General features: G+C 39.4%; 1 protein-coding gene and 1 non-coding gene across 3 annotated transcripts in view; one reads left to right on the top strand and one right to left on the bottom strand.

Annotated features, from left to right (window-relative positions):
• Positions 1-18595, bottom strand: part of SAMHD1 (SAM and HD domain containing deoxynucleoside triphosphate triphosphohydrolase 1) — a 57176-nt gene that overhangs the window by 22707 nt on the left and 15874 nt on the right. For both annotated transcript variants that reach the window (XM_072800904.1, XM_072800903.1), the window contains exons 4-7: positions 10637-10797; positions 8491-8606; positions 8234-8304; positions 59-214 (exon numbers count right to left, since the gene is read on the bottom strand). In XM_072800904.1, coding sequence (XP_072657005.1) covers positions 59-214; positions 8234-8304; positions 8491-8606; positions 10637-10797 — 504 coding nt within the window. The remainder of the gene's footprint in view (positions 1-58; positions 215-8233; positions 8305-8490; positions 8607-10636; positions 10798-18595) is intronic.
• Positions 13288-13414, top strand: LOC140618917 (small nucleolar RNA SNORA27). Its single transcript, XR_012018910.1, has one exon. It is a non-coding gene; the product is annotated as a small nucleolar RNA SNORA27 (small nucleolar RNA).

Genomic DNA, 18595 nt, shown 5'->3' on the forward strand with positions numbered 1-18595 from the left:
AAGTAGAAAAGAGAAGATGGGAAACAGTCAATTCAAATTAAGTTATACACAAACTTACCAAAGAATCTTTGATTGGTGTTTCAAGTGGTCCTGTAATTTGTTCCTTGATAAAGCAAATATCTTCTTCAGGGATGAGACCATACTGTTCCATGACCGCTTTTAGTCCATTAGAATTAACCAGGTGCTCAAACATCATCACTGAGCCCTGTTCATGCTAGGAAAAATCAATACAATGTGGTCTGTTACAGACTCTAGTTCATTAGGGGCCCCAGATAATACATTTTTTTTAAAGATTTTATTTACTTATTCATGAGACACACACATACAGAGAGAGAGAGAGAGAGAGAGAGAAGCAGAGACAGAGGCAGAGGCAGAGGGAGAAGCAGGCTCCATGCAAGGAGCCTGATATGGGACTCAATACGTGGATCCAGGATCACACCCTGAGCTGAAGGCAGATGCTCAACCGCTGAGCCACCTAGGCATCCCCAAATTATTCTTGATTACAGGTAATTCAAAGATAAGTTTCCACTGCATGTTAATTATCTAGTTTCCAACTACTCTTTGCAGATATATATATATATATATATGTATTTTTTTTTTTTTTAAGGTAGACTTACCTCCAGCGTGAAGCCCAACACAGGGCTTGAACTCAAAACTCTGAGATCAAGACCTGAGCTGAGATCAGGAGTCAGATGTCTAATTGACTGAGCCACCCAGGTGCCCCTTGCAGATATTTTTAAAAACCTGCCAAATCGGTATGCCTAGGTGGCTGAGCAGTTGAGCATCTGCCTTCAGCTCAGAGCATGATCCTGGGTCCGGGGATCGAGTGCTGCATCAGACTCCCTTGTGAGGAGCCTGCTTCTCCCTCTGTCTAGGTCTCTGCCTAAAAAAAAGTTTATAGTGGAGAAATCTGTAAACAATACCTGAATCAATTGATCAAAGTTATTATCACCAGCAATGTGTTAAACAGATTTTATGTGCCTCTGATGTGATATACTAAGAAGATAAATGTGGCATCTCTCTGTGTCTCATGAATAAATAAATAAATAAATCTTAAAAAAACAAAACAAAAAAATTCCTGCCAAATCTGTATTTTACTATCCTATAAACATTTTACATGTTATGTTCATCATTATATCATATTTAATGAGATATAATCCTTTACAGTACAGAGGTACTACACAGTACAGTACAGAATATTACCCAGTTACACAGGTGCAATCCTGCTTTAATGAATATCACTATGAAATTCAGTTCTATTGGGGTGCCTGGCTAACTCAGTTGGTAGAGCACAAGACTCTTAATCTTGGGTCATGAGTTCAAGCCCTGCACTTGAAGTAGTGTGAAGCCTACTTAAAATTTTTGTAAAATTCAAAAAACAAAATCAGTTCTATTGTTTCATCAGCCTTGAAACATGTAAGGTTAAAAATTCTTAAGCAATTCCATCTAGTGGTGAAAAGAGGTGACTGCAAATTTGCCAGTAAAAACAAAAGTGTTTTAGAGCTCTGAGATCAACATTTAGGTAAGAATCGTAAATTGGCCTTTTTTTACTAATCTATGTTTGCTCATTCACAAGTGTAAAGACGATATGATCCCCTGAAGACATCGGTGCCCTCACAGGTTTTACCAAAAACTGAAAATGAAAATAAAACCTGGATGGTCATCCTATAACTATTTTTTAAATTGAATCAAGATGCATATAAATTACAAAGAGGAAAAACAGTTGACGTTTATAGTGGAGGGGCACCTTGGTGGTTCAGTCAATTGGGCGACTGCTTTTGGCTCAGGTCATGATCCCGGGATCCTGGGATGGAGCCCTGCATCAGGCTCCCTACTCAGTGGGGAGGTTGCTTCTCAGTCTCCCTCTGCGGCTCCCCCAAATAGTGTGTGCTTGTGCTCTCTGTCCAATGAATAAATAAAATCCTTTTAAAAAATTATTATTTATTCATAAGAGACACAGAGAGAGAGAGAGAGAAGAGAGAGGCACAGACACAGGCAGAAGGAGAAGCAGGAACCATGCAGGGAGCCTGATGTGGGACCCAATCCTGGGTCCCCCGGACCAGGCCCTGGGCCGAAGGAGGCAATAAACCGCTGAGCCACCTGGGCTGCCCCAATAAATAAAATCTTAAAAAAAAAAAAAAAAAAAAAGTTTATAGTGGAGAAATCTGGTAAACAATGCCTCAATCAAGTGATCAAAGTTATTATCACCAGTAATGTGTTAAACAGATTTTATGTGCCTCTAACGTGATATACTAAGAAGATACAATGTGGCGTTCTACCAAAAATACAGTCTGACACTGTGTATCAGAACACTGCAAATATCAGACAAATTGAGGGGCATTCCAGAAACAACTCACCTGTACTCTTCAAAAATAAGGTCAGGGCAGCCCAGGTGGCTCAGCAGTTTAGTGCCGCCTTCAGCCCAGGGCCTGATCCTGGAGACCCAGGATCGAGTCCCATGTCAGGCTCCCTGCATTGAGCCTGCCTCTTTCTCTCTCTCTCTGTATCTTTCATGAATAAATAAATAAAATCTTAAAAAAAAATAACAAGGTCATAAAAGATGAAGACTTGTTCCAGATCACAGAAGAGTAAAGAGAAACTGCAACTAAGTAGTATGTATGGGTCAGGGAGGGAAAAAAGTTTTCTTCCTCCTTTTCTATATGGACACTTGGTGCAATTTGAAAGAAAGTATAAATTAGATACTAGTACAGCATCAATATTAATTTTCTGATTTTGATACTTAATACTTATGTATAAGTATCAAGTTATGTAAAAGAGTATTTTCATTTTTAGGAAATACTCATTAAAGTATTTAGGAATAAAGAAGTAGGTCTACAACTTACTTCCAGTTTAGTATATGTGCTGCTGAAGTGAGCACACTTCCAAACAGTTTAGAAAAAAAAACTATTGGTTTCTTTTTTTTTTAAGATTTTTATTTTAAGTAATCTCTACACCCAACATGGGGCTCAAAATCCTAAGTCCCATGTTGGGCTCTATGCTCAGCAGGAAGTCTACTTCTCTCCCTCTCCCTCTCCCTCTGTTCTTCCCCCCACTTACATGCCTTCTCTCTCAAAAAAATAAATCTTTAAAAGAATAAAAATAAATAAATAGGGGCTCCTGGGGGGCTCAGTCAGACATCTCTTAGTTTTGGTTTGGGTCATTATCTCATGGGTTGTGGGATCAAACCCTGCATCAGGCTCTGCTTTCAGCAGGGGATCTGTTTGGGGATTCTCTCCCTCTGCCCCTCCCTCTACTCGCACACTCTCTTTCTCTCTCAAAAATAGATAAATAAATCTTTTTTAAAAAAACCATAAGAAATAAAAATAAGGGCAGCCCGGGTGGCTCAGTGGTTTAGCGTTTGCCTTCGGCCCAGGGCATGATCCTGGAGACCCAGGATCGGGTCCCACGTCAGGTTCCCTGCATGGGGCCTGCTTCTCCCTCTGCCTGTGTCTCTGCCTCTCTCTCTCTGTGTGTGTGTGTCTTTCATGAATGGATGAATAAAAAAAAAAAAAAAGAATGATTTAAAAAAAAGAAATAAAAATAAAATCTTTAAAAAAAGATGGTGAGGGATCCCTGGGTGGCGCAGCGGTTTGGCGCCTGCCTTTGGCCCAGGGCGGGATCCTGGAGACCAGGGATGGAGTCCCACGTCGGACTCCCGGTGCATGGAGCCTGCTTCTCCCTCTGCCTATGTCTTTGCCTCTCTTTCTCTCTCTGTCTGTGTGACTATCATAAATAAATAAAAATTAAAAAAAAAAGAAATTAAAAAAAGATGGTGAAAAAAATAAAAATAAATAAAATAAAATAAAAAAGATGGTGAAAGGCCAATTTTTTTTTATTTTTAAAAGTTTATTCATTTAAGTAATCTCCACACCCAATGTGGGGCTTGAAATTGTAACCTTGAGATCAAGAGCCACATGCTCTAGCAATTGAGCCAGCCAGGCACCCCTAAAAGGCCAAATTTGGGGGGGGGGAGCAGAGATTTATTTATTTACTTGAGAGAGAGAGAGAAAGGAGGGGCAGAGGAAGAGAGAATCTCAAGCTGACTCAGTGCAGCCCACAGAGACTCACTCAAGGCTTGTTCCCATGACCCTGAGATCACGACCTGAAACCAAGAGTTAGAAACCTAAATGACTACACCAACCAGGTACCCCTAAATGGTCAAAATTTTACATATAAAGACTTGAAAATTGGGGCACCTGGTGGCCCAGTTGGTACAGAATCTGACTTTGAATCTCAGGGTTACGAGTTCAAGCCCTGTGTTGAGCATGGAGCCTACTTTAAAAAAACAAATACAAAGACTTGCAAATAGCTGAGTAGATCCTATTTAGATCAGCCTTGCTGAAGAAAACAACTATTAAGTCTGGACAACTTCCTAAAGGTACTGGCAGGCCACCAAAAGCAGGCTGATGTTAGAAGGAAGTTAACACTTGGAAGATAAAAAGCACTGGGCAATAGTCCAGTTCTTTTATGGCCGTTAGCATGAGGCCCCAAGGCAGCAAAACTACAGAAGAACTACCCATCTTAGTTGAAGAATCAGAATACTCCATCAGAATTTAAAATTTGTTTCTCAAAGGCACCATTAAAAAAATGAATTGGCGGGCAGCCCGGGTGGCTCAGAGGTTTAGCGCCGCCTTTGGTCCAGGGCATGATCCTGGAGACCCAGGATCAAATCCCACGTTGGGCTCCCAACATGGAGCCTGCTTCTCCCTCTGCCTGTGTCTCTGCCTCTCTCTCTCTCTCTCTCTCTGTCTCCATGAATAAACAAATAAATAAATCTTAAAAAAATAAATTAAAAAAAATGAATTGGCAAGTCAGAGAAAAAAAATCTTTACAACACATGTATTTATCATATAAATATAGTTACTATATATACTATTTTTTATATATAGTTATATCATATGTAATTACTCAAATAAATTAAAAGCCAAACAATAAGATTTTTTAAAAATGGGCTAATGTTGAAAGAACTCTTCACAAAAGAAAATATATCAGGGGCAACTGGGTGGCTCAGGGATTGAGCATCTGCCTTTGGTTCGGGTCGTGATCCTGGGGTCCTGGGATCGGGTCTCACATTGGGTTCCCTAGAGGGAGCCTGCTTCTCCTTCTGCCTGTGTCTCTGCCTCTGTGTCTCTCATGAATTAATAAAAATCTTTAAGACAACAACAATAAAAACAAAAGAAAATATATCAATAACAAAATATAGGAAATGGTACTCAACAAACATTAAAGAATGTTAAAAAAAAAAACAAAAAAAAAAACAAACACACATCCAAAACACCACTTGACACTCATTAGAAAGGATAATCTAAAAAAACCCAAATGAAAAAAAAAAAAAAAAAAAAAAAAAAATGTTGACAAGGCTGAGGAACAGGAAATCTCCCACACTGGCGATGAAGTGAAAAATGGTATAATATGGGAAAGGTCTAGGAGTTTCTTATAAAGTAAACATGATCTGGCATTTTTACTCTTAGGCATTTTAACTAAAAGAAATGAAGACATTTTCCACAAAAATCATGTACAGTGATGTGTATAGAAACCTTATTTGTAATAATCAAGAAGCGAAAACAACTCAAATTCTATCAAAGGGAAAAAGGATAATCAAATCACAATTTATCCTGCAATGGAATACTACCTAAGCAGTAAGCAGGGATCAACAGGTGATGCACACAACATGAATGAGTCTCACAATCATCATGTTATGTGAATAAAAGCAAGACACAAATGAGTATCTATGATAGGATTCTACTCATATTAAACCTGAGAATAGGAAAAACAAACCTAGGTTTATAAAACTCAGAAGGTGATGAGAGAGAAGCAGGCATTGACTGAGAAAGGCCTAAGAGAATTCTCAAGAAGATGAAGACATACCATATCCTGACTTGCGTAGCAGTGACATGAACAACTATCAAAAATTCACTGAACCAGGAGCACCAAGGCTGGCTCAGTCAGTGGGGCGTGTGACTCTTGATCTTGGGGGGTCATGAGTGTGAGCCCCATATGTTGGGTACAGAGATTACTAAAAATAAACAATAAATTTAAAAAATATTCACTGAGGGCAGCCCCGGTGGCATAGCGGTTTAGCGCCGCCTGCAGCCCAGGGCGTGATCCTGGAGATCTGGGATCAAGTCCCACGTCGGGCTCCCTGCATGGAGCCTGCTTCTCCCTCTGCCTGTGTCTCTGCCTCTCTCTCTCCCGCTCTGTATCTCTCATGAGTAAATAAAATAAAATCTTAAAAAAAAAAAATATTCACCGAACTGTACACTTAAGATCCATACAACTTACTAGATGTCAATTACTCCTTTACAAGGAAAAAAAAAAAAAAAAAAGAAAAGCCAGCATCTGGCTGGCTCAGTTGATGGTGTGTGACTTTTGATCTCGGCATCATAGGTTCGAGTCTTACACTCGGTGTAGATGTTACTTTCAAAAAGTAAATATTTTTTAAAAAGAAAGGAAAGGAGAGGAGAGGAGAGGGGAGGGGAGGGGGAAAGAAAAGAAAGAAAAGAAAAAGAAAAGAAAAGAAAAGAGAAAAAGAAAGAAAGAAAAAGAAAAAGAAAAAGAAAAGAAAAGAAAAAAGAAAAGAAAAGAAAAGAAAAGAAAAGAAAAGAAAAGAAAAGAAAAGAAAAGAAAAGAAAAGAAAAGAAAAGAAAAAAGAAAGAAAATAGAGGTTGACATAGAAGAACCCGTCGGTAGGTACTAATATCCTTTTCAACTCCAGGTTCCAGAAAGACAACGTGGTAAAAAATGGAAGCCAGCCTAACTTCCTGTTTCAAAAACTGATTCCAAAAACAGGGGTCAGGGCAGCCCGGGTGGCTCAGCGGTTTAATGCCGCCTTCAGCCTGGGGTGTGATCCTGGAGACCCGGGATCGAGTCCCACATCGGGCTCCCTGCATGGAGCCTGTTTCTCTCTCTGCCAGTGTCTCTGCCTCTCTCTCTGTGTGTCTCTCATGAATAAATAAATAAAATCTTAAAAAAAAAAAAAATAGGGGATCCCTGGGTGGCGCAGCGGTTTGGCGCCTGCCTTTGGCCCAGGGCGCGATCCTGGAGACCCGGGATTGATTCCCACATCAGGCTCCCGGTGCATGGAGCCTGCTTCTCTCTCTGCCTGTGTCTCTGCCTCTCTTTCTCTCTCTGTGACTATCATAAATAAATAAAAAATTAAAAAAAAAAAAAAATAGAGGGCAGTGACCTGCATATCCCTATTTATAAAATAGTTCATTTAATATAAATGATCAAACTTGACTGGTATTGGCTACTTCATGATCAAAACAAATGAGTTAAAATAGAGTTGGTCTTTTATTTATTTATTTATTTTTTCAATAGTATGATAGAATAGTAAGAGCTTTAAATTAGCAGATAGAGGGACACTTGGGTAGCTCAGTCAATTAAGCATCTGTTCAGCTTGGGTCATGATCTCAGGGTCCCAGGATTGAGCCCTGTGATGGGCTCCTTGCTCAGCAGGACACTGCTTCTCCCTCTCCATCTGTCCCTCCTCTCCCCCCTAGCTCATGCTCTTTCTCAAAAAAATTTTTAAAAGATCTTTTTAAAAAATTAGCAGTTAGAAAACCTGGTTTTCTAGTGCTGGCTCTACCATTTAACAGCTTTGTGATTAAAAAAAAAAAAAAGATTTATTTTTTGAGAGAGTGCATGTGCACATGTGTGCAGGGGAGAGGGGCAAAGAGACAGTGAATCTTAAGCAGACTCCACACTCAGCAAAACAAGGCTCAATCTCACAACCCCGAGATCATGACCTGAGCTGAAACCAAGAACTGGTCACTTAACTAAGCCAACTTTGTGATTTTGTGTATAGGCATACTTCTGTGAGCTTCTATACCTCTATATAATTACACTTATAAAACTGAAGATAACGATTCCTTCCTTAAAGGAAGGCAACTGGGTGGCTCAGTGGTTGAGCATCTGTCTTTGGCTCAGGTCATGATCCCAGGGTCCTGGGATTGAGTCCCGCAACCGGCTCCCTGCATGGAGCCTGCTTCTCCCTCTGCCTATGTCTCTGCCTCTCTCTGTGTGTCTCCCGTGAGTAAATAAATAAAATCTTAAAAAAAAAAAAAAAAAAAAAGAAGAAGAAGAAGAAGAAGAAGAAGAAGAAGAAGACTATTAGGACACCAAATGAAACATACACAGACAAACATCCTGAACACTATAATGGAGAAGTATACTATAACACAACAATGGTTGCTTAATAGTCTTTACTAACTATGTATATATGAATACATACCGTCCATTTCACATTTGGGCGAGCAAGTGGAATAAATCTTCCATCAAACATATGAGAAAATGGCCCATGACCTTAAAAACAAAAGCAGCCTTAGAACAAGGAAACTGCTTGTAGATTGGCAAAATATGAATCTATTTTTTATCTTTCTAGCTTAACTTGAAAATGAACAGATATTAACAATCTATGTCACAAAAAGGGGACACACAACTCCATGTTATGGTTTTATGTTAACAACTTTGGTTCTTTGTATAGCATACCGAGATCATGACAAAGGCCAGCAATCTGAACACAGAGCACATCTCGTCCACTTATCTGCAGCTCTGGTTGCTTCTCACGCAGTGCACGAACCAGACATCCTGCTAGATACCCTACACTGCAGAGTAAACAAAACAAAAAATAACATAAAGTCACTCTTCCTTTTGAAAGATGATACTTCTGGACCTAAAGAACTTTAATATGTTTCTTAAATGTTCTCATATATCTCTACAAAAAGTTAAAGAGTAGTCTGTTTCAGAACTACTACTACAGGCCCAAACATACAAACAGAATCCCCAAAGTAGGACCTCTTGGCTCACAACCAGGAATCATTAGGGAAATGCAACATTAAAACCGCAATGAAATACCACCCTTACACTCATTAGAAAGGTTATTATGAAACAAAACAAAACCCAATAAACAAAGTAACAAATGTTGGCTTGGATGTAGAGAAACTAGACCCCTTACATACTGTTGTTGGGAATATAAACTTGTGCAGCCACTATGAAAAACAATACGTTTCCTCAAAAAATTAAAAATAGAATTACCATACAAGCCCGCAGTGCCCTGTGGGTATGTACCCAAAACACTGAAAGCAGAGTCTCAGAGAAATATATGAATCGTAGCAACACTATTCACAATAGCCAGAGGTGGAAGCAACCCAAGTGTCCACTCATGAATAAAGGAATAAACAAAATGTGGTATAAACATATAATTGAATAATATCTAGTCTTAAAAAAGGACATTCTCACATATGCTCCAACATAGATGAACTTTGGGAAAATTATGCCAAGTGAATTGAACCAGTCCAAAAAGAGAAATACTGTAAGATATTACTTATATGAGGTACCTAGAGTAGTTAAATTCATAGAAACAGAACATAGAATGGTGATGACCAGAAGCTAGAGGGAGAGGAGAATGGGGAATTGTTATTTAATGGGTATAGATTTTAGTTTTGCAAGATGAAAATGTTCTAGAGTTTGGTTGCACAATAATATGGATATATTTAACACTATTGAACATACATGCAGTGACTGAGCATCTGCGTTTGGCTCAGGGCATGATCCCGGGTCTTGGGATGGAATCCTGCATCACATTCCCCGCAGGGAGCCTGTTTCTCCCTCTGCCTAGGTCTCTGCCTCCCTCTGTGTGTCTCTCATGAATAAATAACTAAAATCTTTTTTAAAAAATGTTTTTTAAAAAATAAAAAATAAAAATGGTTTTAAGATGGTAAGTTTTATATTCTATGTATTTTACTACAAGTATTTTTCAAAGAAGCAAGACTTCTGGCTTTGTAACGTTTACAACATAGATTGAAGATAAAGTGCCTGACAAATGTTAAATGCACTTTTAGCATATTCCCTGAAAGTAATTCCTGAATGAATACAATATCTTTCTTTTCCCATTTAGCTCTGAACTCCAGGAAGTTAGAGACAATTGCTACCCTGTTGGTTTGGTAAAGCCTCATAAGTATTCAATAAATGTGTTGATGAATGAATGCACATTTGAGTAGACACTTGTATTCTGGCTATTAAAAACGCTTCCAAAAAAAGCCCCATAGAAACCAAAAAACACTTCAAAACAAAGTAAAACAGTATAAGTATTTCACAAAACCTAGAAAACTGTCCAGTTCTACCCAGCCCATGTTCTACTAGCTCCAAATTTTATAACGGAAAAGCAGACCAAATTCTCAACTTGGTTGTATGTAACAGAGGTGCCACCTTCTCTAAGGCTTGTGAATATTTTTCTGATCTACAAATTTCCTGATAGGTGAATAAAACCATCTGGTTTCAAATGGCACTTCTGTACAAGACTAAACAGGAAAACTAAATAATCAAACTTACAAAATTAGTTATACCAGTAACCAAACATGTTAGGTTTGAAGTACTTAAACACAAATACATCATCCAAATTACCTGTCAATAGACACTTTGATTATCTTTCCAGCAAGGATCTGAATTGGCTTATAAGAATATATAAAATAAATAAAATATATCAAGGTAAATCAAAACCTCAGTTTTCTCATCAACAAAATATGGATATTATTACCATTTTGTCAAATACTCTAAAAGGTAAGATGAGACAGTCATTTCATAAGATAAAGAAGGTATTTAATAACTGTAAATTCCCCATCAATGGACTTCTTACCCTAGACTGTGCTCAAATCGATTGTGCGAAGCACCTGGAAAAATGTAGTAACTGCCTCCCAACTGTTTGATATATCGAAGCCGCTGAAATTGAGGTGTGTCGATGATTCGGATGAGGAGAGGGTGGAGTTCAATGTGGCCATGGATAGGATCATTAATTACCTAGAAAATTATGTTTAAATTGGTATCAGTAACAATATGTAACTCCATCTAAAATTTTTGTACAGTCATTCCTATCTACAGTGCACAGTCAAAGCTATTCAATTGTTCTCAGGTAAGAACACGACTATGGGAAATAACAAGATATTAATATAATATTACCTTACTATCAGATAGATCAAGTATGTTGGATCTGGGTATATTTTACTTCTTCTTAATGGATGCTAAGAATAGAATGATAAGAATTCCAATCATTTTATTATGATTTGATTAGCCTTTGATAAATTAGTCTTGTATTCAACTTAAATACAAGTATGTTATTTAACATACTCCTTTAGATTATAAAAGCCAGGGATGCCTGGGTGGCTCAGTGGTTAAGCGTTGCCTTCGTCTCAGGGAGTGATCCCAGGGTCCTGGGATCGAATCCCATACCAGGCTCCCTGCTGGAAGCCTGCTTCTCCCTCTGCCTATGTCTCTGCCTCTCTCTCTCTCTCTCTCTCTCTGTCTCTCATGAATAAATAAATTAATTAATTAATTTAAAAAAAAAAATATATATATATATATATTTTTTTACCGCAGGCTAAAAAAATAAAATCTTAAAAAAAAAAAACATCTTAAAAGCCATACTAGGCAGCCCCAGTGGCACAGTGGTTTAGCGCCGCCTGCAGCCCAGGGCGTGATCCTGGAGACCCGGGATCGAGTCCCACGTCAGGCTGTCTGCACGGAGGCTGCTTCTCCCTCTGCCTGTGTCTCTGCCTCTCTCTCTCTCTCTCATGAATAAATAAATAAAATCTTAAAATAAAATAAAATAAAATCTTAAAAAAAAATAAAGTAAGTGGTGCTTGGGTGGCTCAGTTGGTTAAGTGGCTGCCTTCAATTCAGGTCATGAGGGCAGCCCTGGTGGCGCAGCGGTTTAGCACCGCCTGCAGTCCAGGGCGTGATCCTGGAGACCCTGGATCGAGTCCCACATCAGGCTCTCTGTATGATGCCTGCTTCTCCCTCTACCTGTGTCTCTGCCTCTCTTTCTCTATCTCTGTGAATAAATTAAAAAAAAAAAATCAATTCAGGTCATGATCCCTGTCCTGTGTCCTGGGTTCGAACCCTGCATCGGGCTCCTGCCTCAATGGGCAGCCTGCTCCTCCCTCTACACCACTTGTGCTCTCTCACACATGCTCTCTCTCTCTCTCAAATAAATAAATCTTCCAAAAAAAAAAAAAGTAAAAGAAAAATAAAAGAAAATCATATATTGGTCTTTTCCTTTCCCCTTATATATAAGATTAATGTAACCACCACAAAGAGAATCTATTTTTTTAAAAGAATCTATTTTTTTTAATAATAAATTTATTTTTTATTGGTGTTCAATTTGCCAACATACAGAATAACACCCAGTGTTCATCCCGTCAAGTGCCCCCCTCAATGCCCGTCACCCATTCACCCCCACCCCCCGCCCTCCTCCCCTTCCACCACCCCTAGTTCGTTTCCCAGAGTTAGGAGTCTTTATGTTCTGTCTCCCTTTCTGATATTTCCTACCCATTTCTTCTCCCTTCCCTTCTATTCCTTTTCACTATTATTTACATTCCCCAAATGAATGAGAACATATAATGTTTGTCTTTCTCCGATTGACTTATTTCACTCAGCATAATACCCTCCAGTTCCATAAGAGAATCTATTTTTTAAAAATATTTTATTTATTTGAGAAAGAGCAGAAGCAGGAGGAGTAGCAGAGGGAGAGAAAGAAGCAGATTCACTGCTGAGCCAGGAACATGGGCTCAATCCCAGGACCTTAGATCATAACCTGAGCTGAAGGCATAGGTTTAACTGAGCCACCCAGGTGTCCCTAGAATCTATTTCATTATTAAAAGTTATAAAAAAAATTCTATAATCTATTTTTAGTCCATTTAAGGGTCTAAAAGTCTTCACTGTCAATTTTTCAGGTGTAATAACTGGTTAAAACAAAGAACATTTAAGTAGCTTTATTAAAAAAAAAAAAAGAGGGGCACCTGGGTGGCTCCGTCGGTTAAGCAACCAGCTCTTGGTTTCGGCTCAGGTCATGATCTCAGGGTTGTGAGATCGAGCTCTGTGCAGGGTTCCACATACTCAGCTTGAGATTCTCTCTCCTTCCCCCTCTCTCCCTCCACTCCTTCCCCCATGCACTCTTTCTCTTTCTCTCTCAAATGGATAAAATTTTTTTAAAAAATAAAAACAAAAAAAATCAAGAACTCAATGAAAATCATTTTAGCATAGTATCATAATATACATACTTTTCATGTCAAAATGCATCATGAGCACTTTTATATTTTGCAAATCTTAATAATTATCCATTTAGAAGAAAAAGATTTATTTTAGACAGAGAGCATGCAAGCGTATGAACAAGAGCAGGGGGAGGGGCAGAGGGAAAGAGAGAAACTCAAACAGACTCCATGCTGAGCCTAAGCCCAACAAGGGGCTTGATCCCACAACCTGGAGATCACCGCCTGAACTGAAATCAAGAGCTGCCCCCTTTTCACTTTGCCAATTGGACTTATGTCTTTATTGGTCATTCAAGTGGGGCAAATGAAATATCCTTTTAAAACTCAAGCAAACTGGGTGTTTGCCTTGTATCCTGTCAGAGGAAACAAATTGAACTAGACTTAAGTAAGGGAAAGTTTGATTAGCGTTTGGTGATAAGCAGTTCGAGTTTTCGGAATATAAAAGTATAATTAGTAAGTTTAGATCTGGTTTTGGTTAAATAATATATCAAGGTCTGTCACCTCATCAAAGGAAAGCTTAAAAGTTGGGGATTTTGAGGGCATATATGTGACACAATCGGTTAAGTGTCTGACAGTTGGTTTTGCCTCAGGTTGTGGGATCCAGCCCCGAGTCAGGCTCCATGCTTAGCATGGAGTCTGCTTAAGACTCTTCCTTTGGTCCCTACCCCCAGTAAATAAATAAATCTTTTGTTTATTTATTTAAAAAAAAAAAAAAAATGAAATCAAGAGCTGGAGGCTAAACTGACTGAGCCACCCAGGTGCTCTATCTTTTTTTTTTTTTTTTTTAAAGTAAGCTCGCCCAACATGGAGCTTGATCTCACAACCTGAGATCAAGAATTGCATGCTAAGAAAAAAAGAGTTGCATGCTCTCCACACTGATAGACTGAGCCAGACACCTCAATAATTATCCTTATAACGGTTCCATTTCATTGATAAACTTTTTTTTTTAAGATTCTTTTTTTTTATTAAGGAGTGCCTGAGTGGCTCAGTCGGTTAAGCAACTGCCTTCGACTCACAACCCGATCTCAGAGTCCTGGCATAGAGCCCCGCATCAGACTCCCTGCTCAGCAGGTTATCTACTTCTCCCTTTCCCACTCCAGGTCCCTCTGTTTGTACCCCCCTCTCTGTCAAATATATAAATAAAATCTTTAACAAAAAAAACGATTTTTTAATTTATTTGACAGACAGAGAGTTCTTGTGCAAATGCGTGCATGAGAGTAAGTGGGGCAGAGGGACAGAGATGATCTCAACCAGACTCTACGCTGCTGAGTATGAAACCCACAGGGAGCTCAATCTCATGATCCAGAGATCATGACCTGAGCTAAAATCGAGAGTTGGACACTTAACTGGCTGAGCCACCTAGGTGCCTCATGATGAACTTTTTTTTTTTTTTTTTTTTTTGACAGAGAGAGAGAGAAAGAGAGAGCACACACGAGTGCACAATCAGGGGGAGTGGCAGGTAGAGGGAGAGGGAGTCCAATGGAGGGCTCAATCCCAGGACCCTGGGATCATGACCTGAGCCGAAAGCAGGCACTTAATGGACTGAGCCACCAAAGTGCCCAGAACTAACATTTTTAAATCATTCCCCTGATGTAGGGCAACTAGCTGTTGGTAATTCAAGGTATATTATTTCATATTTCCTTCCCAACTCTTAATGATTGTGAATATATTAAAGTGTCTCAATCAATATTTATAATCTGTTGTTTTTATTCTTCCATTATTTAATATAAACTACTCCTTATACTTGTCACTTTTAAAGATTATATGATTCTCTGGGACGCCTGGGTGGCTCAGCAGTTGGACGTCTGCCTTCAGCTCAGGGCGTGATTCCGCGATCAGGGATCGAGTCCTACATCAGGCTCCCTGCATGGAGCCTGCTTCTCCATCTGCCTGTGTCTCTGCCTCCCTCTCTATAAGTCTCTCATGAATAAATAAATAAATAACATTTTTTAAAAACTAAATAAAAGGGATCCCTGGGTGGCGCAGCGGTTTGGCGCCTGCCTTTGGCCCAGGGCGCGATCCTGGAGACCCGGGATCGAATCCCACGTCGGGCTCCCGGTGCATGGAGCCTGCTTCTCCCTCTGCCTGTGTCTCTGCCTCTCTCTCTCTCTCTCTGTGTGTGACTATCGTAAATAAATAAAAATTAAAAAAAAAAAAAACTAAATAAAAAAAATTAAATTAAATTAAAACAAGATTATATGATTCTCTATTGTGTTACTAGCCAAGAAGGATTAAACAATCCTATTGTCTACAAAGTGTCTCCTATATACACAAAACATGGAGGATGAGATGAATAAGGTATCATTCCTGCGTTCTGCAGGAGGTAACAGAATATATGTCCAGAGTAGTGGCGAAAGAGAATGCAGAATAAGAAACAAAAAGAAGTGGTCAGTTCTACCCTGAAGAGAGAGAACCACTAGGGAAAAATAGAGCTGGTAATTCTATAATACATATTAAGAGATGGTACATTAAGGAGTACATTAAGAAGGCATTTCACTCGAGATTCATTGGACAAATTAGCACCTGTTAGGTTGAACACTAATTCGTCCTACTGTTACACAATTCTAAGCTTCAGAGGCCAACTAAATTTAGCATGAAGAAAACAATCAAGAATGAAAGGTTGTGACCTTGGGTTAGGCAAGCAATGGTTTATTAGATATGATGAAAGCACGAGAGGCAAAAAGAACAAAAAATAAACTGGACTACATCAAAATGAAAAGCTTTTGTGCTGTAAAGAACAGCACCTCTAAGAAAGTAAAGATGATCCAGAGAATGGGAGAAAATATTTGAATATCATATATCTGACATGGGGCTTATATCCAGAATACATAATCTTTTTTTTTTTTTTTTAATCTTTTTTTTTTTAATGTAATCTCTATGCCCAATGTGGGGCTCAAACTCATGACCCTAAGATCAAGAGCTTCATGTTCTACTGACTGAGCCACCCAGGAGCCCCAACTTGTAGACTTCAAATGACTGAATTGTGAGCTATGTGAATTATATCTCACTAAAGCTGTTCTTTTTTATTTTATTTTTTAAATTTTTAATTTATTTATTCATGAAAGACACAGAGAGGGAGAGAGGCAGAGACACAGGCAGAGGGTGAAGCAGGCTCCATGCAGGGAGCCTGACGTGGGACTCGATCCCGGGACTCCAGGATCGCACCCTGGGCCAAAGGCAGGCGCTAAACCGCTGAGCGACCCAGGGATCCCTAAAGCTGTTCTTTAAAAGAAAAGAACAGGAACACCTGGGTGGCTCAGTGGTTGAGCATCTGCCTTTGGCTCAGGTCATGATCCCAGAGTCCTGGGATAGAGTTCTGCATCAGGCTCCCTAAAGGGAGCCTGCTTCTCCCTCTGTCTATGTCTCTGCTTGTCTCTCATGAATAAATACTTAAAAAAAAAACAACAAAAAGAAAATAAAAGCTGGATACCAAATTAGAGTAGGTACAATCATTCATTCAGCTGTACAGCTGCTGAAACTAAAATCATCTAAGCTATCAATTTCATTTCTATACTGTGACTCACTGACTAAAGTACTTAGTAACTTTAAAATCTATTCTCAAAAACTGTAAATTATAACTCTTACATACATGTAGTTAGACAATTTTCTGTTTCTGATGAAAAACAGAAAGAATAAAAGTGAGCAAATGAAACTGCTGATTGTCTTGAATATCATCTCAAAAATATTTTGTTGTGGGCAGCCCGGGTGGCTCAGGGGTTTAGCGCCGCCTTCAGCCCAGGGCCTGATCCTGGAGACCCAGGATCGAGTCCCACATCAGCTCCCTACATGGAGCCCGCTTCTCCCTCTCTCTCTCTCTGTCTCAAACAAATAAATAAAATCTTTAAAAAAAATATTTTGTTGTAAATTTTAATTGTGAAAATGGGAAGAACACTCAATGCTGCCCTTTTCATGAAGGACAAAATAGATTACAGGATAGCAACTTTCTTCTAACTATAGGACAAAATTGTTAAAGATCATCTTAAATAAATGATCATTCCATTTAATTCTTCATGAAAAGAATGAGGCATTTTAACATTAGGAAACTTTCAGAAAGGGCTAAAATATGATTAGTTTTCAAATAAAATACTTGCTGTAAGAACCACTACTTGGTCTATAAAAAAAAATTATTGTAGGACTGAACCAAACACATTCATTAAATATTTTAAAACATAGGGCACCTAGCTGGCTCTGTTGGTGGAGCATGTAACTCTTGATCTTGGAATTCTTTAATTTGAGCCCCATTTTGGGTGTAGAGATTACTTAAAAACAAAATCTTAAAAAAATAAGGTAGGGGGGGCACCTGGGTGGTTCAGTCAGTTGAGCAGCTGACTCTTGGTATCAGCTTAGGTCATGATCTCATAGGAATGGGATCAAGCTGTCTCAGGCTCTATGCTCAGAGCAGTCTGCTTTAGATTCTCTTTCCCTCTCCCTCCAGCTCATGTGCTCTCTCCCCTACCCTTTCTCAAATAAATAAATTAAACCTAAATAAATAATTAAAGGGGGCCGCACCTGGCTGACTGAGTCAGTAGGGCATGCGACTTTCTTTTGAGAGAGAGAGAGAGAGTGTATGTGTGCATACTCAAGCATATGCAAGTGTGGAGGTGGGGGCAGGGGGAATAGAGGGAGAGAGAAAATTTTAGGCAGGCTCCACACCCAGCAGTGGAGCTCAATCGCACCACCCTGAGAATATGACCTGAACTGAAATCATGAGTCAGGGACACTTAGATGGTTCAGCAGTTTAGCGCATGCCTTCGGCCCAGGGTGTGATCCTGGAGTCCCGGGATCGAGTCCCACAACGGGCTCCCTGTGTGGAGCCTGCCTTCTCCCTCTGCCTGTGTCTCTGCCTCTCTCTCTGTGTGTTTCTCATGAATAAATAAATAAAAATCTTTGAAATCATGAGTCAGATGCTTAGTCGACTAAGCCACCCACAAACCCCAAGCATGTTACTTTTTGATCTCGGGGTTGTAAGTCTGAGCCCTACCTTGGGGGTAGACATTACTTAATATAAGCTCTTAAAAAAAAATATTTTTTCAGGGCAGCCCCGGTGGCACAGCGGTTTAGCGCCGTCTGCAGCCAGCGTGTGATCCTGGAGACCCGGGATCGGGTCCCACGTCGGGCTTCCTGCATGGAGCCTGCTTCTCCCTCTGCCTGTGTCTCTGCCTCTGTGTCTCTCATGAATAAATAAATAAACTGTCTTAAAAATAAACAAACAAACAACAGATCTAAAGAAATTAGGCCAAATGTTAAGATTTAACAAGCTGGGTAGTATTCTACTTGTACTTTTCTATAATGCTTAATATATTTTAATTTTTCTTTTGATTTAAGTATTCTGTGCTTAATTTAGAAAATGCAGGAATCCCTGGGTGGCTCAGCAGTTTAGTGCCTGCCTTCGGCCCAGGGCGTGATCCTGGAGTCCCAGGATTGAGTTCTGCATCAGGCTCCCTGCATGGAGCCTGCTTCTTCCTCTGCCTGTGTCTTTGCCTCTCTCGCTCTCTCTCTTTCATGAATAAATAAATAAAATCTTTAATAAAAAATTTAGAGGGCAGCCCGGA

Source organism: Canis lupus, chromosome 26, assembly GCF_048164855.1.
Source record: "Canis lupus baileyi chromosome 26, mCanLup2.hap1, whole genome shotgun sequence".
Taxonomy (NCBI): Eukaryota; Metazoa; Chordata; class Mammalia; order Carnivora; family Canidae; genus Canis; species Canis lupus.